Here is a 27883-nt window from a genome sequence, read left to right on the forward strand (position 1 = left end):
GGTGCTTTCTGTCAACAGGATTCCGGTGCTCAATGGGAATTTAGGGGAAGGAGGAGGACCGTGATGCCAAAGGGTCTACAGATTGACCCGTTGGCATTTAGGAGGGACTAAAGCTGTTCTGGAAAAGAGAAGCTTTAAGGGCAGAGGGCAGAATTGGGAGTTCAGAGGTGATCCCAGTGCACACCGGAAGTGATGGGAAAAGCTTCTTGGAGAAGACAAAACTTGACTGAATTCACAAGGTTAATTGGTAGGCTTGGATAGACAGAGGGGACTCCCTGACATGGCCATCCAACCTCGACATCGTTTTAATATTCTTGCTTTTGATTTGTTATATTTCTTTTTTTTTTTTTCTAGATTATTTTGGGAGCATTTACTTACCATATATTTGGGGTTTTCCCCAGTTTAATTTTGATCAAAGTATTTATTAAACATATTTTATGTGCCAAAAAAAATACATCACCCATCTTATCAAACCCAATGAAATAATGGATGGAGCAAAGAATTTTCAATTCTGGCTGCTAGAACCAGACACGATGCATCCAATAGAAGTACACATTCCTTACTGCCTATGAACTATTCTTGCCAAAAATTCTCAGGAGGCTGATGGGGCTTCTGATGACTCAGCGTTCTCAGAGATGACCTTTGTCCGGGGCTCAGAAGTTCTTACTGTTTTACAATAATCCCCTAACTGGTCCTCTAGCGTCCCATGTCCTCCAGTCTCTTCATCTCAAACCCTTAGAATGATTCCATGTAAAATATGTGTTTCTTTGTATCTCTCCCCTGGTCTAATGGGCCAAGCCCTGATGTGGGTTGAATTATATCCCCACCACCCACAACAAAAGTTCTAGCCCTGGCCATGAGAACACAGAGACTGTAACTGGGGTGATGTAGCCACAGCCAAGGGATGCCAAAAGTCACTGGCAACCATCAGAAGCTGGGAGGGCTACTCATCTGCAGGGATGACTCCCTCATACTCTCTGACCTCTGTCATATTGTCCCCTCTGGCTACAATGGCTGTTGTTCCTCTCCTGATCTACTCAGATGTCCCCCAGTCTTTGAACCCTCACATTTCCTCCCAGGCAGAACTAAAGTCCTTCTTGGACCCCAAAGCCTTATGTGCCCACCTCTTATTTCGTGTTTGCCAGGCAGCACTGAGTGGATTCCCTACCAAATGTGGGCTCTATCATAGCTGGGAGAAGGTCTTACTTTCTTCATAATCCCAGCATCCTGCAGAGTAATGGTAGTTGCAGCTAATGGGATCAAGTGACTCAGTTCCAAGCATTGCTCCGAGTCTTTTCCATGCATTGACTCAGTCCATTCTCATAACTCTGAATCATTATTCCCATTCTACAGATGATAAAACAGAGGCACAAAAGGTTAAGTGACTTGCCCAGTATCACACACAATAAATGGTGCTCAAGACCACTCTAGACAGAGCTCTCACGCTTTACTGCCTCTCAGGACGTGGAGTAGTAATAGGTGACCAGGAGATTGGACAAGGGTGGGGGCAAATAAATGAATGGATTTGCAAAACTTCTCTTGACAGGTGTTTATCATCTAAATCTAACCAATTCATTGTTCTCCTATGCTTCCCAAGTTACCAAGCCCAGAGCTGGAAGCACAAATTGAGAATGTGTCCGGATGATGTTGAATGACATGGCAAGGGAACTGCATGGTTTCTATGCAATCTGTCATTCACCCAGACATGAATCCAGTTGCCAACACTGACTTTCTGTCCACTAACTCCTTGATTTTTTTTAAGATTTTATTTATTTATTCATGAGACACACACACACACAGAGTGAGAGAGAGAGAGAGAGAGAGAGAGAGAGGGAGACATAGAGGGAGAAGCAGGCTTCATGCTGGGAGCCCGATGTGGGACTCTATCTGGGGACTCCTGGATCACACCTTGGGCGGATGGCAAGTGCTAAACCGCTGAGCCACCCAGGGATTCCCAATTCCTTGATTTTTTTTATCTCTTGTACCTTTTGTCACTTTCCCCCTCAGCAACTATTCGTTTCCTTGGCTTGACCTTGTTGAACTGCATTCTGCTTGATTCCTACCTAATTTAGCCAAGCATATTCTCATTTTAACTTTCAACAAGGCACTATTAGGTCCATCAGCTTGATGTTTTCTCCAAGCATTTTCAAGTTTTACTATCCTAATCATTAATGAAATGTTACAAAATCAAAACAGCACTTTGCAACCACAGACCATACCCATACGTTGCCTGGAGGAAGTACTGTTTGATATGTTTTCTACTCTTGTTCTTTACAGTCCTTTTTAAAAAATGGTGGCACGTTACACATAACATAAAATTTACCGTTAGTGACATTTAGTACTTTTAAGGTGTTGTACAATCGTCACCACCATCTAGTTCTGAACATTTTCATCACCCCTAGTGGGATTCCTATACCTGGTAAGCAGCCTCTCTCCACCCTCCCGCCCCTCTGTCCCTGGGAGCCACTAGCCCCCTTTCTTGTGCCTCTAGATTTGCCTATTTTGAATACCTATTGCTTATTTTGAGTGACCTATTGTGTCTGGCTCCTTTAGCTTACATGTTTTCAAGGGTCCTTTGTATTGTAGCAGGCATCAGCTCTTCACTCCTTTTATGGCTGAATAATATCCCATTATATGGATATAGCACATTTTTGTTTACGCTGCATCAGTTAATGGACATTTGTTGCCACCCTTCGGCTATGGTGAATAGGGCTGTTATGAACCTTCATTGACAAGTTCTTTGAACACCTGTTTGCACTTCTTTTGGATATGTATACTCAGGAGTGGAATTGCTAGGTCATATGATAACTTCTGTTTGAGTTATTACTGAACAAAAGCCAAACTGGTTCCCATAACAACCGCACCATTTCGCATTCCCATTAGCAATATACAAGTATTCCCACCTCTCCACCTCTCCACAACCTTACCAACACTTTCTTTTTTTTCTTTTTTTTTTTAATTATAACCATCTGACTAGGTGGGCCTTAGAGACTTTTCAAAGCACAAACGTGACTGTAGCACTGTGTCTCAAAAGTTTCATGTGCATGTACAGCCCCTGGTGATCTTGTTAAGGTACAGATTCTGATTCCCTCAGTCTGGGGTGGGATCTAAAATCTGCATTTCTAACAAACTTCCAGATAACACTGGTGCCACCGGTCCATGAGATTGATTTAATGGCACAGATCACAGAGGAAGACGATACTAGTCACTTGCTGAAAACACTCCAGCACTTTGCATTTGTAATTTGAATAAGACTCAAACCCCTCACCATGTTCAGAAAGCCCCTGCAATCTCCCAGCATCTTTTCCTACCCCTTTCCAACATCGGACCACACCCTAGTCATTCTGGGTTTCTCTTCTGCCACAAGTCACAGCTTTCCCGCCCCCAGGGACTTTGCACTTTCTGTCCCTTCTGCCCTGGACACTCTGTTCCCTGATCCTTAATTGGCTCCCTCTTGATCCCTCCATCCTCAGATCAAATGTCTCCTCATAATGAGGCCTTCCCAGAGCCCTCCACCTGCCCACCCAACCCTGCCAGTCGCTCTCAACACCATTTCTGTTTGATTCAATTACTGTTGTTGAGTCTCTGCAGCATGTATCAAGCACCACAGTTTGAAATTTTCTGTAAAAAAAAAAAAAAAAATCTGGGGATCCTTGGGTGGCTCAGCAGTTTAGCGCCTGCCTTCGGCCCAGGGCGTGATCCTGGAGTCCCAGGATCCAGTCCCATGTCGGGCTCCCTGCATGGAGCCTGCTTCTCCCTCTGCCTGTATCTCTTATGAGTGAATAAATAAAAATCTTTTTTAAAAAAAATCTGTTAATGGTTTTATTGCCTATCTCCTGTTATGAGCATGTAACACACTATGAGACCCAGGTTTCCTCCTGACGGCTCACTGCTCCACCCCCCAATGCTTGGAGCACAATAAATGCTAATCAGATGAATTAATGACTTGATTGCAGTTTGGGGCTCTTGTCATGGTTTTTAGATGTGATCACGCATATCTGAAATTTAACCCAGAGAAGACCATAAATCATGACCATAATTATAGGCACAGAGCACGTTCCTACATACTTCCAGACCATTTAAAGTCATCAGACAAAGGGCTTTGGTTTATTTCTACCTCTCATCTGGCTCGTTCATTGTTTCTGCTCCCAAAACTACGTCCATCCCTCTCATCTCCTGTGCTTTTATATCTTTACAAATAGTCACAGAAAGGAAAATAAAAGGCCCCCTTACCTTCACCCATCCCATTGTCCTTTATAAATGTACATCGGGGGAGGGAGGTGAATATCTCAGCTGAGTGTCCTCTATGTCCCCAAGGAGCTCTCCCCAGCTGCATCTGATAAAGCAGCGTGTTATCGGTCTCCACTGGACAAGGCAGTGTTTTCAGTTTCCCTTGGTGGAGCTGGTATCTCTTTCTTCTCCTTTGCCTTTGGGTCTAAAGACTGAATTTCTTTGGACCTTCCTTGGGGCCCTGCTTCTCACTCAGCAATCTTATTTGGGTCTCAACTCCCCAGAGCATCATGAGCTTTTATTCTATCAGGTTTCCTTTGGTCTTTCTTGGTTTTTTTGTTTGTTTGTTTGTTTTTTAATTTTTTATTTATTTATGATAGTCACAGAGAGAGGGAGAGAAAGAGAGACAGGCAGGGAGACGCAGGCTCCATGCCGGGAGCCCAATGTGGGATTCGATCCCGGGTCTCCAGGATTGCGCCCTGGGCCAAAGGCAGGCACCAAACCACTGCGCCACCCAGGGATCCCTTGTTTTTTGATCAACACTGGGCATTCGTTCCTTTATTGTGAAAGCAGTTTCCTAAATAAACACACAAAGTTCATAAATCCCATCAGCCTGCTATCTCTGTCATGTGGAAGTGAATTGTGTCTTTCCACTTCCTGTCGTCTAAACCTGGTAAGTTTTGGATCACGTTCATCTCCCACATACTCGAATCTGTCCTGATGATAGAATTCACTCAAAAATGTGTATATCTCAGCAGATGCTGAAAACACATCTTGCTGGGCTGATTTTCCTGGGAAGAAAGTTGTAGTAAATCTTTGCCAAAATATCTTCCTTGCTTGTTACTCTTTTCTACCTTAGCCCAGAAGTTCATCATCCTCTGCTTTTCCTCTCTCTTGATTTAGTGATTATGAGCTGAAATTTTCAATGCCAATGTTTCCTAAAATCCTTGCCTCAAGTGCTGGGTTTTAGTCTACCACCCCACTGGCCTTTGGGATAGATCATCTTTCTCGCTGCTTTCTTACTACTAAACATCTGACAATGTACAGCATCCCGTGTATGTCTGGCTGTGTTTCTCCCTTCCAGGGTTACCCAACAGCTCTGTTGCTCACCAGTCTCCTTCACCAGCCTGCGGATCCCTGCTATCAGACACCATATCTCATTTATCTTGGTATCTCCAGCATCCAACACAGTGCCTACCTCGTAACTGACTCTTGGTAAATGGTTATAGGATATTGCCAAACTCACAAGCAAAGAGTCCCCAAACCAAGGCAGGTGGGATGGAACATACAGTTGAGTGTGAAATGTGTTTCAGTAAGCTTTTGAAGGAGGGTTCATGGAGTTGTAGACAGCTTTGTGGAATTAATGTAAGACCCAGCCTTGGCCATTGGGGAAGACAAGGCTCCTTAAGGAGTCAGTGAGGTGCTGGAGGTCTCTACCCTGTCCAGCTCAGATTTCCTTGTGGGGCTTCCTTTGCATCGCTACCTTCTCACAGCACTTCCTCATTAGGTCCCTGGCACCCTCCCATTCCACCTTTACTAACCTGCTCAGAAATCCTCTTATGGTGCTTATCTGTGCAACCTTATCTTATTTTTTAGCCCAGCATGAGCTATCAAAGCCTCTGATGGACAATGCCACCTTTGTCTCCTCTTCCAAAGGTCCCTTGGGCCAATCTCCCAGCCTGGTGTAGTTACTGAGGCTGCCCCTTTGGAGAAACTAGGCTGCGGGGTAATTAGGTCATAGGAAGCCCTGAAACCAGAGGATTCAGCTGGAGACGAGGCTAAAATTCATAAATAAAGATTGATGTAGCTTGAATTCAAGAGAAGCTACTTTTAGATCGGTAGCCTTGATCTTGCAGAACAGCGACAATTATATCCTTTCTCTAAATGTTTAGCCTGCTATAGCTTTTGAAGCATTTATCTTCTATCACTAAATCATTCAATAGCAATATAATTGTTATTTCTATTTCCCTGGCTCAAATGGGCCTGGGAGCCAGTTACCATTCCCAGTTCATTAACCGACTGGCCTTTGCATTAACAGCCCCTCCACTGGGGGTTGCCTTGGAGACAAAGCTTCCTGTGGGTAATCCAAGATTATCTAGCTCTTTATCCTGCATGTGACCCTTAATTACTTGCTAAATTAGAATGGTTTTCTGAAAATCACAAGCGGAGGTTAATATGTTCTTCCAGAGCTGGTCAAGCTAAGATGACACTGAATTCACAGGGAATTCAAGTTACATGATCCCTGAAGGCGTCTCTTTGAGTAAGAAGATGAACTCTCCCCTGGGAGGCATTGCCCCCCCATAAAGCCCCTGTCACTCACTGTTCCTCCGCCTGCTTTTCTAGTTGTAGTTTAATCTTCTCGGGACAATTCACTATGTCAATATTGAGCAGATTCATTCTAGTGCGGAATCCTGCATCCATTTGTCTTTGATAACTAACTGCTTTAAATTTAAGTCCATGTTTTTACCATAATTGCAAGGTTTTACTCTATGCATTTCATCCGTGCAATCATCAAGCTTCATGTACCAATTTGGGACAAGCAAGGGAATGGAAGAAACTTTTTTTAAAAAAGAGAAAGTAAACATTTTTTGGGGAAAAGCTGGGGCACTATCGTGTCCTCCCTTATGAGGGCCTCAAAGGGAGATTAGTGGAAGGAGGGACCCTTAGAATGCACCTAATAAGATGCTTCTTCAGATGGTTTTTGGAAGTAAAATAGGAGTAAATGCGGTATTGAATGAGAATTATCATGACAGCATGCATTTAGCATGACTAGGTGTTTATTCATCTGGACTATAATGAAACTGTTGAGTGTAGTTCTAGAAGCTAAAAAAAAAAAAGGAAACGGTCTTAAAATTTAAAACATTATGAATAGTTCTCAACATAAAAGTAAAAAACTAGAAATAGTAGAGACCCTGAAATCTTATAGGCAGCCATCCAGGAAGCGTTTAGGAAACTGAACTGAATGGAATGTGTTAGAAATAAACACCATTGGTAATCGGACACCTCATATTATTCATGCAGACTTCTGAAGGAGTTGGTGATAAATTGCTAAAATCCTATTCAATTGGAATGCTCACTGATGAATATAAAACTTTATGTGTTCATGATTATATTCCTCAGCTGTATGCCACCTTTAAAAATATTTTTAAAAGATTTTATTTATTTGACAGAGAGAGAGAGAGAGAGAGAGAGAACAAGCAGGGGGAGGGGCAGAGGGAGAAGTAGGCTCCCTGCTAAGCAGACAGCCCAATGAGGGGCTCGATCCTAGGACCTTGGGATCATGACCCAAACCAAAGGCAGATGCTTAACCAGCTGAGCCACCCGGGTGCCCCCAGAATATTGAAATATCTGTTGCATATAAGGCATCAGCAGCCCTCATTTTGTCCATCTGTAGTGGTGTAAGGAGGAATTAGCAGAGAAGTCCTACAAAAATCGTGTTATTACTGTTTGATCATAGCTTAATCATGGTATATGTGAGACATCCAGAAATTGGCTATGGTACGCTCAGATTAGCCATCAGAGTGAACTGCTTTTAGAGAGGTTTTGTAAATCTTGGAGTGATTCCTAAACAGAATTTCTTTGATAGTGTTTCAAAGTAGTTTCATCTAACATTTCCAAAAGTGTGTTCCGCAAGACAGGAGTACTGCAGTATGTTAACAAGCGTCATGCAAAAAGGCTCCTGTGACCAAATAGCTTTAGGAAATATGTTAAAACAAAATCAACTGGGCTTCATCACCAGAGAATTTCTATGAGATGAGCTTTTAATACTTTAATGTCCATGTGGAAGTTCAAGTCTCCTACACTCATCTGCTTATAAAACTCTTATCCTCACAGTATCTCATAGCATCTCTTGGCACCAGGGAGTTTTAAAGAGCACCACTGGGAAACACTTTTTTGTTTCTCTTACTCTGCTTTGTCTAATGGGTACAGATACAACTGATGAAAAGATTGACCAATCAAAATTCCATATTATCACACCTTCACCTATAAAAGTTACCCTAATTAAAAACCATCCTGAGAAGGATTTAAGCGAATTGATTATGGCCCTGTCCTAGGCAGTTACACACTGGCCTTATGGAGACAGTAATGACCCATATCCCAGGAGACATGATACTCTGTTCTACCCAGAGACGCAATCCAAATCTGTGTTCATCTTCCTCAGAAATCTTACATCTTGCATCTCTGTTGATTACAAAGATCTGATTATTTGAACTATGGTATAATCTTGAACTGGAAACTCTTTGTTCTTATAATCACGTCCTCCTAATTTAGATCACTCTTCTATCTTGCATCCTTAATAATGTATAAAATCTATGGCATCATGTTCTTGCTTAAACAAGTGTAGCAGATGCTGTTGGTTGTCTTCTGATCTTTCATTTCATCACTCTTCTTTCTAAACTGGACCCTAGCTTTGGTCAGATATTCACCGCTCCAACACATAGCTCATGTAGCTCAGGGGAACCAACTCCATCTCCAGCTCCTGAGATAGACCATGATTTGTCTAAGCCAGTGATTCTCAAAGTGTAGTCCCCAAACAAGCAGCATTAGCATCACCTGGAACTCATCAGCAATGTAAATGTGTGAGCCCTGGTCCTTGACCTACTAAACTATGAATGTTGGAGGTGGGAAATTCTGAACCACACTAAGATCTGAGGACCTCTGTTCTTAACCAAATCTAGTAATCCCATACTCTTGTCAGTAATTGATTCAGTGTGTGGTCTTCCCTTGGCTACTGTTAATGTCCCAAAGGTGGGCATGTAACCTAAGTTGAATAAAGAATGGAAGTTTTGGGGTGCCTGAGTGGCTTAGTTGGCTAAGTGTCCAACTCCTGGTTTCAGCTCAGGTCTTGATCTCAGGGTTCTGGAATCAGCCCAGTGTCAGGCTCCACACTCAGCACAGCATCTACTTGAGATTCTCTCCCTTTCCCTCCTCCACTGCCCTTCCCTTCTCTGTACAAGCTCTCTCACTCTCTTTCTCAAAAATAAATAAAATCTTCACCAAAAAAAGAAAGAAAGAAAGAAAGAAAGAAAGAAAGAAAGAAAGAAAGAAAGAAAAATGAAGAACATCTTCCAAAGTAGGAAGAGTATTTTTTTTTCCTTTCTCCCATGAAATATGCCGTCTTAGAAGTTGGAGAGAGGCCTGAGGACAAAGTGAATACAAGGTAGAGCCAAGGAAATTTCAAAGATGCACAGCAGAGCTTCGTGTCTTCCTGTACCCAGTCCTACCTCTAACGTACAGTTCTGTGGAAAACTTAGTTTTCCTTATTTTTTCAGTCACTTTTTTTTAAAGATTTTATTTATTTATTCATGAGAGACACCAAGAGAGTGAGGGGAGCAGAGACATAGGCAGAGGGAAAAGCAGGCTCCATGCAGGGAGCCTGATGTGGGACTCAATCCCAAGTCTCCAGGATCATGCCCTGGGCTGAAGGCGGCGCTAAACCACTGAGCCACCCAGGCTGCCCCTTTTCAGTCACTTTAAATTGAGTTTTTAATTTGTTTTTTTACCCCAAAACATTTCATTTATTAAAATATGTATAATAATTTTCTCATTGTTTAAGATTAAATCTGAATTCTCTGGGGCACTTGGGTGGCTCATGGCTGAGCATCTGCCTTTGGCTCAGCTTGTGGTCCTGGGGTCCTGGGATCGAGTCCTGCATCGGGCTCCCCAGAGGGAGCATGCTTCCCCCTATGCCTCTCTGTGTCTCTTATGAATAAATGGATAAAACCTAAAAAAAAAATCTGAATTCTTTATGCAGGTTATGTTCTCTCTGTCTTGTCTCTAGTACAGTGGAGTATTCAATTATGCTTAATGAGCGAATACAAATGAACACATGCATGAATGAATGAATGATCACACACTGAAGGATCAAGCAGATAATATCATCATTTTCATTACTCTTATCAAATGATTGATTTAAAGTCATTAAGAGACCCCTGAAATAGTTAATCCATTAACACAAATAATGAATTGTCATGTAGGCTTAGTTTAAATGCTATATTTGCTGCAACTAAGTGAAATTTTTTCCAGCCAGTTTAAGTGAAAATGAGGGTCTATTATCAGGTGTCTCATAGACCATAGATTTTTATCCTTGATCCTAGCCAACAAGACTGAGTACACTTAATGAGTGGGGAGAAGACCAGGAAGAAAAGATGCCTCCCAATCTGCTCCTGGTCTTTTTCCCTTTTTTAAAAATAATATTTTATTTATTTATTTGACCGAGAGAGAGAGCTCAAGCAGGGGGATGTGGCAGGCAGAGGGAAAAGGAGAGGGAGAGGGAGAAGCAGGCTCCCCACCAAGCAGAGAGTGATCCCAGGACCCTGGGATTATGACCTGAGCCAAAGGCAGATGCTCAACTGACTGAGCAACCCAGGCACCCTCTTTTTACTCATTTAAAAGCAAACCATCACCATCGGTTTTATAAATGGGACAGTCCAGTCAGTCTCCTGGCACCTAGGACACTTTTCACTAGCACAGGAGAGGTATACAATGAGTCACTGCTCTTACCAGGAAAGTTACAAGAAGTCACTTACCAAAGTGAGCCCCAATACTGCTACTTCATTTCTCAGCTCTGTGCTGGGCTCAGTAGGATGGCAAGGGACTTCCATAATTTATATACCCCTTCTGATTTAAAAATTGGAGTTTCATTTTTTAAAATTTCCTCAGCCATTGGCGAGTGGTAGATCTTGCCATATTTTAGAAAACATATACATTAAAACACACACACACACACATGCACACACACAAAATTCCAACATTATGGTATTGACCCAAAAGTAAAATGTCATCCTACTGTAAAGAAGCCTTTACATTTCATGACTGATTTATAATTGGGAAAAACTTGCAGAACAGCTTTTAAGACATTCAACATGTTATTTTAGGGAAGATAGACATATAGTTTGAGAAAGAGGACTATTTCTTATAAATGAAACTACTAAGGCAAAGCTTTGGTGTTAAAATGAAGATATTGGGTCAATTTCCTCCTCAATGAATGAACATATATTTATCACCCAGAATAGTGCCTGATATATAGTAGCATTCAATACATGTGAGCTATGATACCAGTTAGGATCGCAGGTAACAAAACCTGGAAAGAATAGCTTAAATGAGTGAGGGCCTTATCTCAGAAAACAGAAGTCTGGAGATAGACGGCTCGGCCTGCCAGAGAGCTGAAAAAAAAAAATCATTAAAGATAGGGTGTCCTCTGGTTTCTTGTGCCATCATTTTTAGTGGTCACGAGGTGGCTGCTGCTCTCCAGCCATTGCATACACATGTCAGGCAGTAAGCAGTACAAATAGGAAAAAGGAAAGCCTTCATCTAGTGAGGTTTTACCTTTTTACTTGGTCTGCGACCCCCCTCCTCAGGCGTTTCTGCCTACCTCTCATTAGATGTCCTGCAGGCTGGAGAAATGAGTATTTCAGCTGGACATATTGCCACCCCAAACAAAACAGTGTTCTTAACAGAACAGAAGGAGGAATGGAGTGGGTGCAGGTATTTTGTAACGTCCGCCGAGGCAAACATTACTTCCACTGAAAGGCAAACCTAAGGAAATACAAGGTGGAGGGCGTGATCAGGTGTGATTAGGTGAGAAATAGGTAAAGCCCTACGTTTTGAAGTTATTCATTGTGTCAAGTTCTCTTGTCTCTTTTGTTTCTATTGCCCAACTCTGGTCTCATGGCACGTTCTGGTCGCCTCTTCTCTAACTGTTCTCTCTTAACAACGTACCTGCCCCATTCCTTTTCTCCTTTAAGACCATTACAGGGGCATCCGGGTGGCTCAGTGGTTGAGCATCTGCCTTTGGCTCAGGTTGTGATCCTGGGGTCCTGGGATCGAGTCCCACATCAGGCTCCCCGTGGGGAGCCTGCTTCTCCCTCTGCCTGTGTCTCTGCCTCTCTCTGTGTCTCTCATGAATAAATAAAAAAAAATGACTTTCTGCTAACAAATACTGGGACGGTTTATTGCATATAGCCAGAGAGGACACAGGTGTCAGGGCTCGCGGGTTCCACCACTAAGGCCTGTTATGAGGCGGGACAAAGCTTCTTGCAGGCAGGCACGCGCTCTCGGGTCCCCAGAGGCGGGGAACCCTGCGGGGGGACAGGAGGCGCCAGCGGGCAGCGCCGCCCAGGCCCCGCCCCTCCCGCGGGGCCCCGCCCACTGATGCTCCGAGAGTCGCGGCCGCGCGGCGAGCGGAGCCCGGGGGCGGGGCTCACCCTTGCCCTCGGGGGCTCTCGGGCTCCACCAATCAGCGCGCGCCCTGTTGGCCGTCCGCGGCTCCCGCGCCCCTCCCCCTCCCGCCGGCCTCCGCTTCTCAGAATCCAAGATGGCGGGATCCAGGCGGAGGGGTCCCCGGGCCGGGGCTCGGCCTCTTCTCTGCGCCCTGCTGCTGTCGCTTAGTCGCTTCGCCGGGGGCGACGGCACGGGAGGCGACTTTGCGGCCGCGGCCGCCGCGGGCTCCGCCGCCGCGCCGCCACACCGCCGTTTCGAGTACAAATACAGCTTCAAGGGGCCGCACCTGGTGCAGAGCGACGGGACTGTGCCCTTCTGGGCCCACGCGGGGAGTAAGCCGGGCAGGAGGGCGGGGGGCCGGGGCCGGGGCCGGGTCCCGGGGTCCCCTCCGCTCTGCCCTCCCCCGCTGCGCGCCCGCAGGTCGGCGCGGGCCGCCCCCCCCCCTCCCCCCTCCCCGTCCCCGCCCCCCGTCCCCCTGCCCCCCGGTCTCTGATGTCCGTTCTTTCCGTTGGGTCTGGAGGCGTTCAGTTACTTTCCTGCACTTCCAGGCGCTCCCACTCTGGCCTGAGCCGCGTTTCGCCCCAACGCCACGTCCCCCGGGGGGAGTCCGGCGGCCCCATCCGCCGCCATCCCGGGATCCCCTCATCCCCACCCGGGCCCTCCCCCGCCGTCTCCTCCCGGGGTTGCTGGCCACGGTCAGTGCCGTCCCGAGGGCTCCGGAGATGGCATGTGCTGGTTCCAGGGTAGATTTTATTTATTCATTCGTGAGAGACGCAGAGGGAGAAGCAGGCTCCACGCAGGGAGCCCGACGCGGGACTCGATCCCGGGACCCCAGGATCCCGCCCTGGGCCGAAGGCTGCGCCAAACCACTGAGCCCCCCCCCCGGGCTGCCCCTGCTTTCAGGGTAGTTTTAAGACTTGCTGTGTCCGAGGACGCTGTGACGCTCTGGGAACCACACCTGGCATTTGCCTCGCTCAGGGATTTGCTGTGGTCTTCGGTCTTTTCGGTTGTATGGACCCTTGGTGCGATCAGAGCCGCACTTGTCCCTTTACGTAGTAGAAGGGATATATATATATTTTTTTTTTTTGGGGGGGGGAGGGTATTTCTGCACTTGATACATGGGAATAACATGACATATGCAGCCTTTTAAAAGTCATACTTAGTTGTTTTTTGTTTTTCTTGAAGTTGAAAGTAATCTCTCTCCGTGTGTTTGTCACTGTGAGTAGATAAGAGCAGCTTTGCTGGATCTTTACACATCTGAAAGAAAACGTCTCTGTCCTTTCTAGTGCTGATGTGTCACTGCTGACTAAGGAATCAGCCCTCACACTTGGCGCGCTGTAACCTCTGTTCAGTGGCCATCGAGTGCACCCTTTGAAACAGAAGGGGTGTAAAAGCCTTTATGTGGGGTGAGAAATTCTGGCATTTTGAGTTTCATCTTTATGTGTAATAAAACAGGCGTCTATAGGAGGTTTGCGTACATCGTTTTTTACAACGCCTGGTGCTTGAAACAGAACATTCCATTTCTAGAAAGTAATCACTGAATAGGAAACACACTTATGAGGGAGGCTCATTTCCCTGAAATTAATGTATAATTTGAAGGTATAAAATTTCAATTTGACTTAATGACCGAAGTCATTAAGTATTTGAAGTAGAGTGCAATTATTTCTGTGAGTCAGGAGGCATTTACCATGTGCCAACCACCAAGCATGTATTATTGGGCTTTTTGTTATCAAGGTAACATGGTTCCTACCGCACTAAGGTGCTGCAGATGTACCAAACACAAATTTTTTTTTTTTGGGGGGGGGGATGTTTTTTGGTTTGGAATGATGATGACGTTCTCAGTAGTGGTGGTTGATTTGCTCACTTTTTCACTTCTGCATCTCTGCCCTCCCCCGCTTGCTGGGTCTTTCACTCTTACACCACATGCATCAGCCAATTAAGACTGTTAATCAAGTACTCAAATTAGCTGCCTTAACTTCTCTAAAGGTAGTTGGCCTATACCCAACTAAGCCTGTCTGTTGCAAAAATGTGAAGTCGTGGGAATCCCTAGGTGGCTTAGCCTGCCTTCGCCCCAGGGCGTGATCCTGAGGTCCAGGGATTGAGTCCTGCATCATCCTGCATCGGGCTCCCTCCATGGAGCCTGCTTCTCCCTCTGCCTGTGTCTCTGCCTCTCTCTCTGTGTCTTTCATGAATAAATAAATAAAATCTTAAAAAAAAAAAAAAGTCAAATAGTTTCCCTGGGTAAATCAAAGTTGGATAACTAGACCAGATTTGAAATAAAGGGATGAGTGTTTTAGCCATGACTTTTCTGCATATTGACTCTGGGAACCCCTGCTATGAATACCCCTTGCTCTCATCATCACTGTAGCTTTTCAGTCTGTTTCCTTAATTCCATTGATCATTTTTTTCCCTTTCCATTTTACCCTGAGATCCATTATTTAAAAGTTTTTAAAATAGAGAAATTTAAGGTTTAGTTTAAACATGGATCATTGCATCCATACCCAAATGAAGACCAAATCAATGGTGTTTCTTTTCTTAACTGTCATGTCCTTTTGTACTGTTAGTACACATCCTGGGTTCATAAGGGCACAGAAATGATCAGGGCAATTTGTAACCCTTTGTAGCTCTCAGAGCTTTCACCTTTAGTCTCTGACTTGATCATTTGCAGGCAAGGCAGGTGTTAGCGGTCTTAGAGATGAAAAAACTGCTGCTCAGAAAGGTTAAGGTTCTTGGAAAACTACATAGCTAGTGTCAGTAGAACAGAATTCACATCCAGGTCTTCTGATTCTGTGTCCGGTACTCTTTCCGTGGTACTCTTGCCCCTACCTTTACGTGCTTGAATGTGAGGGTGAGAGACGGTGATTGACCTTACTAAAGTATCTCAACTTGTCTTTTATCAGATCCTTCTAACTGTAAGGACATAATACAGTTATTCCCCAGAATGGGTGTCAGAACTAGTTAATATCCAAGAGGGTGTGTTAGAATTGTTCAAAATTAGGCCCGGTAGATGCCATAATACCTAGTCCTATAACTGGACTAGCTAACATTGAAATACTTCTATGCACTTACATGCCTGTGCGGTTATTAGAGAAATGGAGTAAACTTGCCTACAGTCAAGTAGCTAGGAAGTGGTGGAGCTGGGATTTGAACCTAGCTTAGAAATGCAAACCACCATTTTGGAAACCACAGTTCTCTTTGAGAATCTGCTGATGCTAAAGAACTATTTATCGACCTTCTCTCTAGAAGAATGTATATATGCACAAAATTTTGCATCTAACTTTTGGGGTGTTTATGGAAGTGATCAAGCCCAGCCCCTTCATTTTACAGGTGAACATATGGTGAACCCAAGACAGTAAGAGAATTATTTGCTCAAAGTCTCACAGCTGAACTGAGACTAGGAATAAGTCTCTTGATTCTTAGTGGTATGTTCTTTTCACACTGTTTGAGCTTTCTAACATCTATAAACCTGTAGAATAGCTTGCAGTTTTTAAAAAATAATACACAAGTTTTTGAGGTACTTGAGAAAGAATATTATGGGAATCAAATAGTTGGTTTGCTTTTTAAGCCATAATTTCCTCCCTCCTGCCCCTTGAATTTTTAGTGTATGATTGCAGCTTTTTTTTTTTTTTCCAGTTATTTCACTGTTCAAAAGATGGATGTGGGAGGGCAGTTAGAAAGCTCTAAAATTTTTAAAGTTGAAACTGTCAACATGTCATTTTTCCTAACAAAATTATTATACAGGTTACCAAGTTAAAATTAGATGGCTATAGGTATATGGAACAGCTTGGTGATGGTTTATTGAGTTTTACCTAATTATAACTTAAAGTTCTTTTTCCCTGATTTTTGTTCTAGATGCTATTCCAAGTTCAGATCAGATTCGAATAGCACCATCTTTAAAAAGCCAGAGAGGATCAGTGTGGACAAAAACAAAAGCAGCCTTTGAGAACTGGGAAGTTGAGGTGACGTTTCGGGTGACTGGAAGAGGTCGAATTGGAGCTGATGGCCTGGTATGATAATTTCTTTAACTTAGAAAATGTATGTCAATGCATATGCCACTAGCCTCTAAATGTCCCTTGTTGTCTATTTACAGGCAATTTGGTATACAGAAAATCAAGGCTTGGAGGGTCCTGTGTTTGGATCAGCTGATATGTGGAATGGCGTTGGAATATTTTTTGATTCTTTTGACAATGATGGAAAGGTATATTTGTTGTTGGGACTGTGACCTACTTGACTATATCTGCTAACAGAGTTAGGGTATGAGAAATACAGCTTATTAGCACTTTTGACAGGTTAGTAGTTAGAGAAATCACCGAACTATATATTAAGTATGAGGATTAGTCTTTCTATAACCGAGACTTAAGAAATTAAAAGCTCTTTGCTCATGATTTGTCATACACCCAAACCTGAGGTCTCAATGAATCTCCAGCTCTGAGAACTTTGCAATGACCTCCCTCCCCAGTGCCCTATATGTGCTTAGTAATTTTGATGCATGAGCCTGAGTCATTTAGAGGTAGGCAGTGAAACCAGCAGTGTTTAGAATTATAGTTTGTTTTCATGAAAACACCCTTGTGTGTTACTGCTACTAGCTCACATGTTAGTACCTTTTTGTATGTTAATCACTCCTTTTTGATCCACCAATTTCTCTGATGAAATCTTTAGGAGAGCCTTTTAAAACAGTTCAGAACAAAATGTACTTGCAAACAATTAACTTGTGCTCCTTAGCAGCCTTAGGATTGATGATCTTTGTTTCAGTTAGTAGTTTCTCTGCTGATTGTCAGAGGTCATTATTAAGAGTTTAAAGGAGAACTCGAATAACTCCTCAATGTTGAGATGCATTAGTCTTCCTGTTACTAAGCTTCCTTGGTCCCACCCTTGTCCCACACAGTGAGCCCTCAAATATGTGTTGTAGTTGGTTTTTCACGTAGATCACATCATCAGTCTTGATTGAGGTGTTGAGAGACTGTTTTTGAATGATTTTAAGAGTTTACTAAATTTTTTCTAAATCAATAGAAATCTTCATTATTTTAAAATTTTTGAGTCGTGGAATTTTAGAGATATAAAAGGCTTTACAGCACTTCTAGAATGACCTAGAATTGTTTGATCTAAGGACTTTAAAACAAATCATTTTTTTATTTTTAGAAAAATAATCCTGCTATAGTAATTATAGGCAACAATGGACAAGTCCATTATGATCATCAAAAGTAAGTGTGTGCTTTTTGTATTATTTGATTTTAGCTTCTTTTTGGAAACCTTGTAAAAATATTGTTGCAAATCTGAGTATTTTCCAGATGAGATATTATTCTTTTTCTTGGGTTGTATTTTATAACTTGGTAGAAAGGTCTTATTTTAATATGGTCCTGTTTTAAAGTTCACTCAATAGACCACCTCATATTCAAACATAAAAACGTGTTGTTTTATTTAACCTAAAATTATGTAATATTTTGAAAGATTTATAAAATGTTCCTGGTTCTCAGTGATGCCATTAGTCGTGTTTCTTTCATCTTTATCTTTCAAAAATAAAGTTGAAACTCTTGACCAAATAGCCAAGAAATTTACACCACCTTATTCATCCTTCATGTCACTTTATTTAAAGATTTTCAATAGGCTACAAGATTTCTAAGTGTTTGGTATATTTATAATGTGTATGAATTGTGTATGTATAGTTTTTATTTTTACGGGTTTGTTTTGGGAGGAATTACCTTTGAGCCAATCAGTGAGTTGTAAGAAAAATTACTCATGTGCACTTCTGTTTACTGTTTCCTGCCTTCATAATTTTTAATCATCCTGGTTCATCATGACCATCATGACCATCATGACCAAACTAGAGGTGCCAAGGCTGCCTCCTTGTGAGTCTTATTCAGTTGTTGTGAGGTAGAATCTAGGCACCTGCATTTTTAAAAGCTCTATACGTATTTCAATTCTGCCCTGACATAAAGGACTATTGCCCTCGTCTCAGGTCGAAGAGTAGAACTTTCCTCTTGCTGTCAGCACTTGGTAACATTGACTTCTGACATTATCCATAGTTCTGACAGGAATCATGGGGAAAACTTGGTGCATTAACTTTGTGTCTTTTGAATAAGTAACCTGAAATATCCCAAGACTTTGTCATCGCTTGATTTTATTTTATCTTCCTGGACACTGATCATCTTAAGTAGTGAGTTTCTAAACATTAAGAAGCATTCTTACGTTTTCTGTTTGTTTTCCCTTTCCTCATACTGTAGTGATGGTGCTAATCAAGCTTTAGCAAGTTGCCAGAGGGACTTTCGTAATAAACCCTATCCTGTCCGGGCAAAGATTACATATTACCAGAAGGCACTGACAGTAAGTAACATGCACTTAGAGATGTTCAGGTGAATAGTATTCTAGTGGAACTTTTCGTTTTGAGTCTTTGATAGGAATTAAAGGCATGTAAATTTGGATATTGTTTATGTACTCAGCGTTACCAAGAGAGAACAGAAGTGACTTTAAAGAATTGGCGTAAGTGGTCATGTGTTGTAAAACCTTGCCAGTAGGTTTGCGTTTAGTCAGTACCCGTTTAAGCACCCTACTTGCTATGTGCCACACATTATATACATACCCAAACCATCAGGATACAAATCTGAGTAAGACAAAGGTCATTTTCTCCAAAGAACTTGAAGTCTAGTGGAGGGGAGACACTTCTGTAACATTACTGTGCTAGGTGGTATACATGCTGTGGCACACATACCACTAAGGAATCAAGGGGTTAGAATCCTGTAACTGCAGGTGGGAGTGGGGAAGGTCAGGAGCAGTTTCTCAGAGCTGAGCTGCACCTGGAAGGGGAAGTGGAAATTTCTTAGATGGGATGCATATTACAGGAAGAGAAGAGAAGCACGGAGACTTTTTAAAATTTGAGAAAAGCATGTAATTTGAAACGGCTAGAGAGTAGAGGAGACTGTGGGTAGTGGGGTTAAGAGGTTGGGGGTGACAAGTCACACAGGTCTTGGGTAGTTTATCCTGTAAGGAACCGTTTACAGTCTTAAGCGGTAAAAGTGAAATGATCTCTTTTGCAGTTTGGGAAGATGACTTGGGCAGCAGTGTTCTTATAATGGTATTTGTGAAAGGAGTCTCCTACACTTAATGGGCCCCACCCAGTATTCTGTACTTTACATGCAGTTTCTCACTTACTCTTTCCAACAGCCCTAGGGGGCAGTCATCCCCATCTTATTCTCAGGGAAATGGGATATGGGACATTTTAAGTTACTTAGTGTCATACTACAAAAGTAACGCAGTCATGATTTGAACCGAGTACTGAGTACCGTCTTCCCTGCAAGAATCCACTTGCAGTCTGAGCCAGGGAAGAGGAGAGGCAATTAGGACGGAGAGACTGTGCTTGAGGGTGGGAGGGTATGTGCAGTGGGGGAGTCAAAAGAGAGTTCCCGGATTTCTGGTCAATTGTACAACTGAGCCAGGAAGCAGTACATTTGTTTGTGTTTGAATTTGAGTGAGAAGTGGGAAGGCAGAGGGTTGGTAATGAGTTTACCTGTAGACACATTGAGTTCAGGGTATTTTTAAAGTGGGTATATCCAGCTAGCAGTTCTATGATTACTAATAATATGAACTTTGCTTATTAAAGGTGTCATCAATACCTGATTGTGTAATACTTATAAATTAAAAATACATGTTTAAATTTTTCTTTCCTCAAAATCATGAGTTAGCCTTGTACTGGCAGACAGTTCTTTGGAAAACTTTATATTGGCTCAGCCTTAAATTCCAAACTAATTTAAAAGTATCAGAATAGAGGAGATGTCCAGTCCATTACAGTTGCCTTGGACTTAGGTTCCACTGTAATTATTACACATCCTATACTGTTTCATTCGAGTCATCGGGAAGTCACGCTCACCTTCACATGGCAGGACCCAGACACCAGCCGGAGTGCAGACATGCACATTAGTTCACATGTTTTAGGGGGGCTGCCTACACGACCCAACGCAGTGAACCATACCAACAATATCCAGAACAGTCGTCCTACAAAATGTCCTCCCAAAGGAGTTCCATAGTTGGAAGAGACGTGGCATGGCTATGCAGATTAGCACATTAAAGATTCTAGGAAGTCATGGAAATACTTTTGCACATAATATCTGTGACTGTCCATAGAGTTAGTGTTCTGAGGAATACATTTGAGAGAGACTTGGCGGGATACACGACTGATATCATAGTTCTGGCCCTAATATGTTTGCTCAGCCTCCTCTCTTCCTGTAGTACTCTCCCCTTTTCTCTCTGTGTGGCAGAGCGATGCTTATTCTTGAACACACTAGGTCAGATCCCTGTTCCATCAGATTTCCCAAAAATCGGCTCATAATTATCTATCACTCCGAAACTCTGTTTCTTTTTCTTTAATACATATTTGGCCTTTAATATATGTTGTCTTGAATTATTATTAACTATGATTTGTTTCTTCTCATCAATATGTTCATAAACTTGTCAGTGCAGACATCATATCTGTGTTCCTGACAGTCCCTAATATTGTGCTCATTTTAGTAACAAGAAATGTTTATTGAGTTAGTACCTAAACATTTGTCTTGTCCCAATTGTTTGAACTTCAGAGGGAAAAAGCAAAGGGGAGCAAGAAATACTGTTAGTAGAAGAACATAGTCAGAACAAGAGATTTTTAAATACTGCTAGTGTAGTATTTAACAACGGGTTGAAACTATAAGATGAATAAGGGATATTAGGTGAATACTGATGATCTCATGAGAAGTGTTACTGGTACTAATCAGTGGGTGTGTGCTAACTGTACAATCACATACCTAACATTCCTTCAAACTCAGAGCACAGTGAATATATTTTTCCCTCTTTTTTTTTTTTTTTTTTTTTTTAAGAATTAATGCTAGACAGTAAAGACTCCTAATGGATTTTCGGTTTGTTCAGGTTCAAGGAAAAAGTACTGGAATAGTTGAGAATTTTTAGTATTAGAATTAGGATGTGATTAACTTAACACCTTTGTTTTTTATCTCAAAGACAATGTCTTACTCATAGTTGATTCTGATTTGAAACACGGTAGAGGGCAGCCCCGGTGGTGCAGCAGTTTAGCGCCACCTGCAGCCCAGGGCATGATCCTGGAGACTCTGAATCAAGTCCCGCGTCAGGCTCTCTGCTTGGAGCCTGCTTCTCCCTCTGCCTGTGTCTCTGCCTCTCATTCTCTCTCTGTATCTCTATGAATGAATAAGTAAAATCTTTAAAAAAAAAAAAAAAAAGAAAGAAACACGGTAGAGCAGAACCATTCATAAATGTTGTAAACTGAAATAGCATTACTGATTGGAGGGAACAGACTATTAATGTTAGCCAACTAATGGAAGGTGGTTTTAAAAAATTGGTAGTGAGGCATCTGGATGGCTCAGTCAGTTAAGCATCTGGTTCTTGATACTGATCAGGTCTTGATCTTAGAGTTGTGAGTTCAAGTCCCACTTGTGCTCCCCTCTGTGTGGGAGCCTACTTTAAAAAAAAAGAAAAAAAGAATTTGGGACGCCTGGGTGGTTCAGCAGTTGAGCTTCTGCCTTTGGCTCAGGTGGTGAGCCTGGAGTCCCGGGATCGAGTCCCACATTGGGCTCCCTGCATGGACCCTGCTTCTCACTCTGCCTGTGTCTCTGCCTCTCTCTGTCTCTGTGTCTCTCATGAATAGATAAATAAAATCTAAAAAAAAAAAAAAAAAAGAATTCAAAAAAATTGGTAGGAGTTCACGTTTCCATCCTATGTTACCTGGAGATTTACGCTACATACTGATTGACAGGCATCTTGATCTCTTGCAAAAAATGTGGACAGAGTACTACTATATCATTTTACATATGTGACTAAATCCTGTCACTCACTGACAAGTGATAGTTGCATCTGGAAGTAATAATAAGTAATAATAGCAAGTGCCTTGCTCTGGTGCCACATCCCTCCTCCTCTTCCACTCTGTCTCAGCCACTCTTAGTTGGGTTGCTAGAAGTGAAAGGCTGGGTCACTGCTTGCCTGGGATCAGAATAGCTGTGTGCTGGCTTCCTGTGCTACCTTGGGATTCCAAGATTCTTTTAAAGACATTTTGGGTTATTACTTGAAAAATACATTCTGCAGAGTAGAAAGTTAGATACCCTTTCAGTTTTTCATTTTTTGCCTTTTTGTCAATATGATTTCTGTCCCTTCTGCTCGCTCACTCTCTGCTAACACCCCCTCCCCAGTTGAATGAATGTCACTCCTTTCTATGGCAATCTAATTCTCAGCTACCTATAGTCAAAACTGTAAATTCATCCTATTCATTTGAGCTATAGCACTGGGGTTTCAGAAGGAGTCTGATCCCTCTCTTGGATAAATCATTCAAAGGATATCATTGTGGTTCCCTGAGTCTTCTATTTTGGAAGATTTTCATGGAACATTATCAAAGATTTCTCTTTAAGCCTTTGACACATTGTAGGGTAAAAAACTTTAAAACGAACTATCTTGTATAATGATGTTAATAAATAAGTGAGGTTATTTCATGGACAGGGGATTATCCTTTATAATAGAGAAAACTGATAGCTTTTTGACAGTTGGTTAGTAGACCAAATATAAAGATGAATTAGTCATAAGTTGACTACTTGAAATTCATTTTACAGTGTCTGTTGTAAAAGCTATAGCTGTGGTATATCTTTTTAGGTAATGATCAATAATGGCTTCACACCAGATAAAAACGACTATGAATTTTGTGCCAAATTGGAAAATATGGTTATCCCTCCTCAAGGGCATTTTGGAATATCTGCTGCAACTGGAGGTCTTGCCGGTAAATCTTGCTATCTTTTAATATTAAAAGTTTGTGAATTGAGTTTCATTGGTAGACTTGTTTACTTTTAACTTTTTAAGACTAGCTGTAACCTTTACATAGTCTGCAGAGCCAGTCTTTTAGTAACTTGGATCTGCTAATTTTCTACTGACTTCTGTAGGTATACCTTTGGCTGGTGCTGTATACAGCTGTTGGTTGATATTTAAGTCAAGGCTAAAATAGGTTATTTGCCAGGTGATTTAGGATCCTGAAAGTTGTCACAGCACATTGAAATTAATTTGGTAGCCTGAGGAAATATTATTGGGGACTAAAGTTTAAACAAGATATAGTTACCATATTTCCCCCATATCTGGTGATAATCTTCTCATTTGACATTAATACCATCTTGTGTTTAAAAATATATATCATCTTGGGATCCCTGGGTGGCTCAGCAGTTTAGCACCTGCCTTCGGCCCAGGGCGTGATCCTGGAGTCCTGGGATCAAGTCCCACGTCGGGCTCCCTGAATGAAGTCTGCTTCTCTCTCTGCCTGGGCCTCTGCCTCTCTCTCTGTGTGTGTCTCATGAATAAATAAATAAAATCTTTAAAAAATATATATGTATATATATATATATATATATATATATATAATCTTGTGTTTATGTGATATGTTGTATAATTTTTTATTATTTTCAAATATATGATTGTTCCTTATAATATCATAGGGAAGGAGGGAGAGGTTAGATTGTATTCACCCTATTTTTAGTTAAGTTTGCCAAATCTTAAAGTACGTTATAAATATTACATGGCCAGTAATGGCCAGACCAAGGCAAGTCTTGGTTTGGATTTCAGTGCCCTATTATATACGTCTTCATCTGAAGTTATGTAACTTACACACTTAAAGTGTTAAAATTTTCTCTTTCATTTGCTGCATATCTCCATCTCCATAACAGTGGTAGAAAGCATAGCAATTGCCACTTGGAATTAATTGCTCTTGCTTTGCTGACATGACTAGCCAGGATTGATATTTTAGGTCAGCATTATGAGGTTTGATCTGCTAAGTCTGTTTTCAGCTTAAATGACCTGAAATTAATTTGATTTTTAAAGTAATGATTTTAGATAAAGTAAAATTATTAATATCTGCTGTGTGAGGGAAATAAATATGAATGATGTATAGAGTGGTCATATTATCTACATTGGAATGCTTTGAGAATAAAAGAAGATGGTATTAGTAATGCCAGCATGACATGGAAAAATCCACACGTCCCAGTAAGCCAGGACGAAGCAGTGTCAAGTTTAGACTAAGAAGTAAAGCAGGCAGTGGTAAGTACTCTAAGAAAGGTTGAAAGAAAGGTGCAGAAATACATGAAGGACAGTATTTTGTCTCGTTTGGCTGGGACACAGCCTGGGAAGGAGTTTTGTGGGGAAATGTGAGAGGCTCTTGGTGTCAGGTTTAAGAGTTTCGGCTTACTTTGACCCCCTGTTTGTTCATTCTCTTATCCCTTATTTATTAAACATCTTATATAGTAAACAGTGTTAAGTATTCTGGTTTAGGATAAAAGAAAATGAATTTTAGTTTATTTCTGATGCAGATCTTTCTGGTGAATTCTTATCTTTAAGCTCATGGAAGCAGTATTTGCCTTGAGAGCTAATTTTTGTTATTTTTTATATTAATTATTTTTAAAACAATAGATTTCTCTAACTTTATAACCATAAAAATTATCTCTTACGGAGTTTTTTCTGTTTTTTTTTTTTTTTTTTTTTTTACTTTGTAGATGACCACGATGTCCTTTCTTTTCTGACTTTCCAATTGACTGAGCCTGGGAAAGAACCGGTACATATACACTTCTTTTTTTTCCAGAAGTTTATTTTCAGTTTATTAGCATCTCCTTGTAGCCGAGAACGTGGGCAGCCCAACTTAGGTTTGGGTCTTGTTTCTACCTGTTACTGCTGTATGACCTTGTAAACATTACTTAACCTCTGTACTGCTCCATTTCTTCACTGGTAAGACTGAGACATTGGTACTAGCCACCTCATGGTGTCAGAAGCATTACCTAAGACAATGCACTCCTAGCAGGCACTCCATAAATGGTAGTGGATAGTATTGTTATTTTGTTATAATTATTTGTAGCAAGAGTAAATTGTTATAATTTAAATAAGAAATAACATTTTTATGTTAACCTTTCAACTAGTGTAGAATGGCTAAAATGAAGGGGAAGAAAGTATATTGAGGTTTATTATTTTTTCTTATCTTTGAAATTTTTTAATGATATATTCCTAAATTCCAAAAAAAGCCTACTGCAGATAAAGAAATTTCAGAAAAAGAAAAAGAAAAGTACCAAGAGGAGTTTGAGCACTTTCAGCAAGAATTGGATAAAAAAAAGGAGGAATTCCAGAAGGGCCATCCTGACCTTCAGTGGCATCCTGGTGAGTTGGAGGAAGCTTTCCTCAGAGCTACACAGGGCTTATGGCACATGCCTTTGTCCCTTCCTTGAGCTCTTGTCTGGCATATCCAAGTAGTTTCCAGAAGCAATATGTGAATGAATCTTCTGCCTTCACAAGGCTTGGAGGTTGATGTTTCTACCAATAAGAGTGTGGCTTTAGGAAAGTATGGGGTGGGAGATCCCAGGTAATATGGATGAACAGTGATCCGCTAAAGCGCAGGCTCTCTTTCAACAGGGATTCTGTGTTTTTATTTACTGCTCTGCCCCCTAACCTAAAAAAAAAAAAAAAAAAGCAAAAAAAACCCCACACACACAAAACCCAGAAAACTCCAATGCTCACCAGTAGACCAGTAGTTGAGACTCAGTAAATGTTTGTGGAATAAAATCATCTAGGGTTTATGTCTTTCCTTTGAGTGGCAGACACTACCTTATTAATGTAGAGATAATACTGGAAACATATCAAAATTCTTGTGAAAGTAATACGAAATGATCTTCTGGCTCTCCTCCTCTTACTGTTTGACACAACTCCAGACTTTAAAATTTACAAATTTTAAAATAATTGGTCTAAGCCAGTGTTGAACTCAAGTGTGCTATATGTCAAAAATAAAATGAAGAGTCCAAATTGAGTGGCTTATATTATCTGCTTTTATTTAACGTTCCCATCAGCACACATGATCCAAGCTGTATTTAATAAAGCCTATAGCTAGTTTTTGTCCTCTTGGTAGTATATGATCTTCTAAATAATCAATAATATGAAACAGACTTAATGAAGATAAAAATGAAAAATTTAGGGATGCCTGGCTGGCTCAGCAGTTGAGTGTCTGCTTTCACCTCAGGGCGTGATCCCAGGGTCCTGGAACTAAGTCCTACATTGGGCTCCCTGCGAGGAGCCGGCTTCTCCCTCTGCCTGTGTCTCTACCTCTCTCTCTGTGCCTCATTAATGGATAAATTAAATCTTAAAAAAAAAAAAAAGAAATTTAATTCTTTTCTTGGATTTGTTTTAAATATCACATGATTTGTGAGTATATCCTGAAGCTTATTTATAGAAAGTGTTTGAAATCTTGTTTTTAGCATAGTCAGCTTTAAAAGGAAAATCATATGGTCACAACTTCATTTTTAAATTTATTACATAAATAAAATGCACAGATTTTAAGAGTGTAGTTTGATGAATTTTGACAAATGTGTTTCATCATCATTCAAGTCAATACATAGAATATTTTTATCACCCCAAGATCTTTGATCATGCCTCTTTCAAGTCAGCCCCCCTCCACAGAGGCAACTACTATTCCTGATTTCTAGTAATACAGATTAGTTTTGTCCTTTTATATAAATAGAATCATATAGTATATTTGAAAGAAAATTATTTTTAGGTGAAAAAATTCAGGGGGATCCCTGGGTGGCACAGCAGTATAGCGCCTGCCTTTGGCCCAGGGCACGATCCTGGAGACCCGGGATCGAATCCCACATTGGGCTCCCAGTGCATGGAGCCTGCTTCTCCCTCTGCCTGTGTCTCTGCCTCTCTCTCTCTCTCTCTGTGATTATCATAAAAAAATAAATAAATAAAAATTAAAAAAATTAAAAAAAAATTTCAGAACTAATCTATCATAAGTGTTCAGCCACCAGAGACAGCAAAAAACAAATAGTAATTTTGTCATGATTGAATCAATTATCTGCATGTTTACTGTTGGGGAGGTCTTACCACTAAAGTAGATCATATTGGTGATACTCTAATTTTAGCATATGTTGATACTTCAGTCACTTATGATATTTCAGAAACTACACATGTTGGTGGTTTTGGTCATTTTGGTTTGCAATTTCCATTTCAGCAGACGAAGTATTTGAGAGTGTAGGAGACCGTGAACTGAGACAAATCTTTGAAGGACAAAATCGTATCCATCTTGAAATCAAGCAGCTGAACCGACAGTTAGATATGATTCTTGATGAGCAGAGAAGATACGTCTCTTCCTTGACAGAGGAGATCTCTAAAAGAGGAGCAGGGATCCCAGGGCATCAGGGACAGGTAAGCTTTCCAAATTTGCATGTGTGCCCTAGGTAGCGTCTGATGGAGGGGAAGGAGGAGGGAAGGAAAGAAAGACTACTCTGTCATCTGTTCCTACAAAACTTGGTTCTTCCATTTTTCTTCCAGGTCACTCAACAAGACCTGGATACCATTGTGAACACTCAGCATGAGATCCTGAGACAAGTAAATGAAGTGAAGTAAGTCTACAGAAGTAAAATCTGTTAGGTGATAC

General features: G+C 41.4%; 1 protein-coding gene and 1 long non-coding RNA gene across 5 annotated transcripts in view; one reads left to right on the forward strand and one right to left on the reverse strand.

Moving 5' to 3' along the window:
* Window positions 1-1130: 1130 nt before the first annotated feature.
* LOC140630941 (uncharacterized) lies at window positions 1131-12867 on the reverse strand. Its single transcript, XR_012028624.1, has 3 exons — window positions 11953-12867; window positions 11606-11769; window positions 1131-1347 (listed from the first exon to the last, which is right to left on the reverse strand). It is a non-coding gene; the product is annotated as an uncharacterized lncRNA (long non-coding RNA).
* Window positions 12526-27883, forward strand: part of LMAN1 (lectin, mannose binding 1) — a 28822-nt gene continuing 13464 nt past the window's right edge. For 3 of the 4 annotated variants that reach the window (XM_072821899.1, XM_072821911.1, XM_072821907.1), the window contains exons 1-10: window positions 12526-12785; window positions 16306-16460; window positions 16544-16651; window positions 17593-17654; window positions 18675-18774; window positions 23086-23209; window positions 24963-25021; window positions 25482-25614; window positions 27458-27651; window positions 27778-27848. In XM_072821899.1, the coding sequence (XP_072678000.1) occupies window positions 12548-12785; window positions 16306-16460; window positions 16544-16651; window positions 17593-17654; window positions 18675-18774; window positions 23086-23209; window positions 24963-25021; window positions 25482-25614; window positions 27458-27651; window positions 27778-27848 (1244 nt within the window). In that variant the 5' untranslated portion in view covers window positions 12526-12547. The remainder of the gene's footprint in view (window positions 12786-16305; window positions 16461-16543; window positions 16652-17592; window positions 17655-18674; window positions 18775-23085; window positions 23210-24962; window positions 25022-25481; window positions 25615-27457; window positions 27652-27777; window positions 27849-27883) is intronic. The other variant, XM_072821919.1, reaches the window with a different exon arrangement.

The sequence above is a fragment of the Canis lupus genome, chromosome 1 (assembly GCF_048164855.1).
Source record: "Canis lupus baileyi chromosome 1, mCanLup2.hap1, whole genome shotgun sequence".
Lineage (NCBI taxonomy): Eukaryota > Metazoa > Chordata > Mammalia > Carnivora > Canidae > Canis > Canis lupus.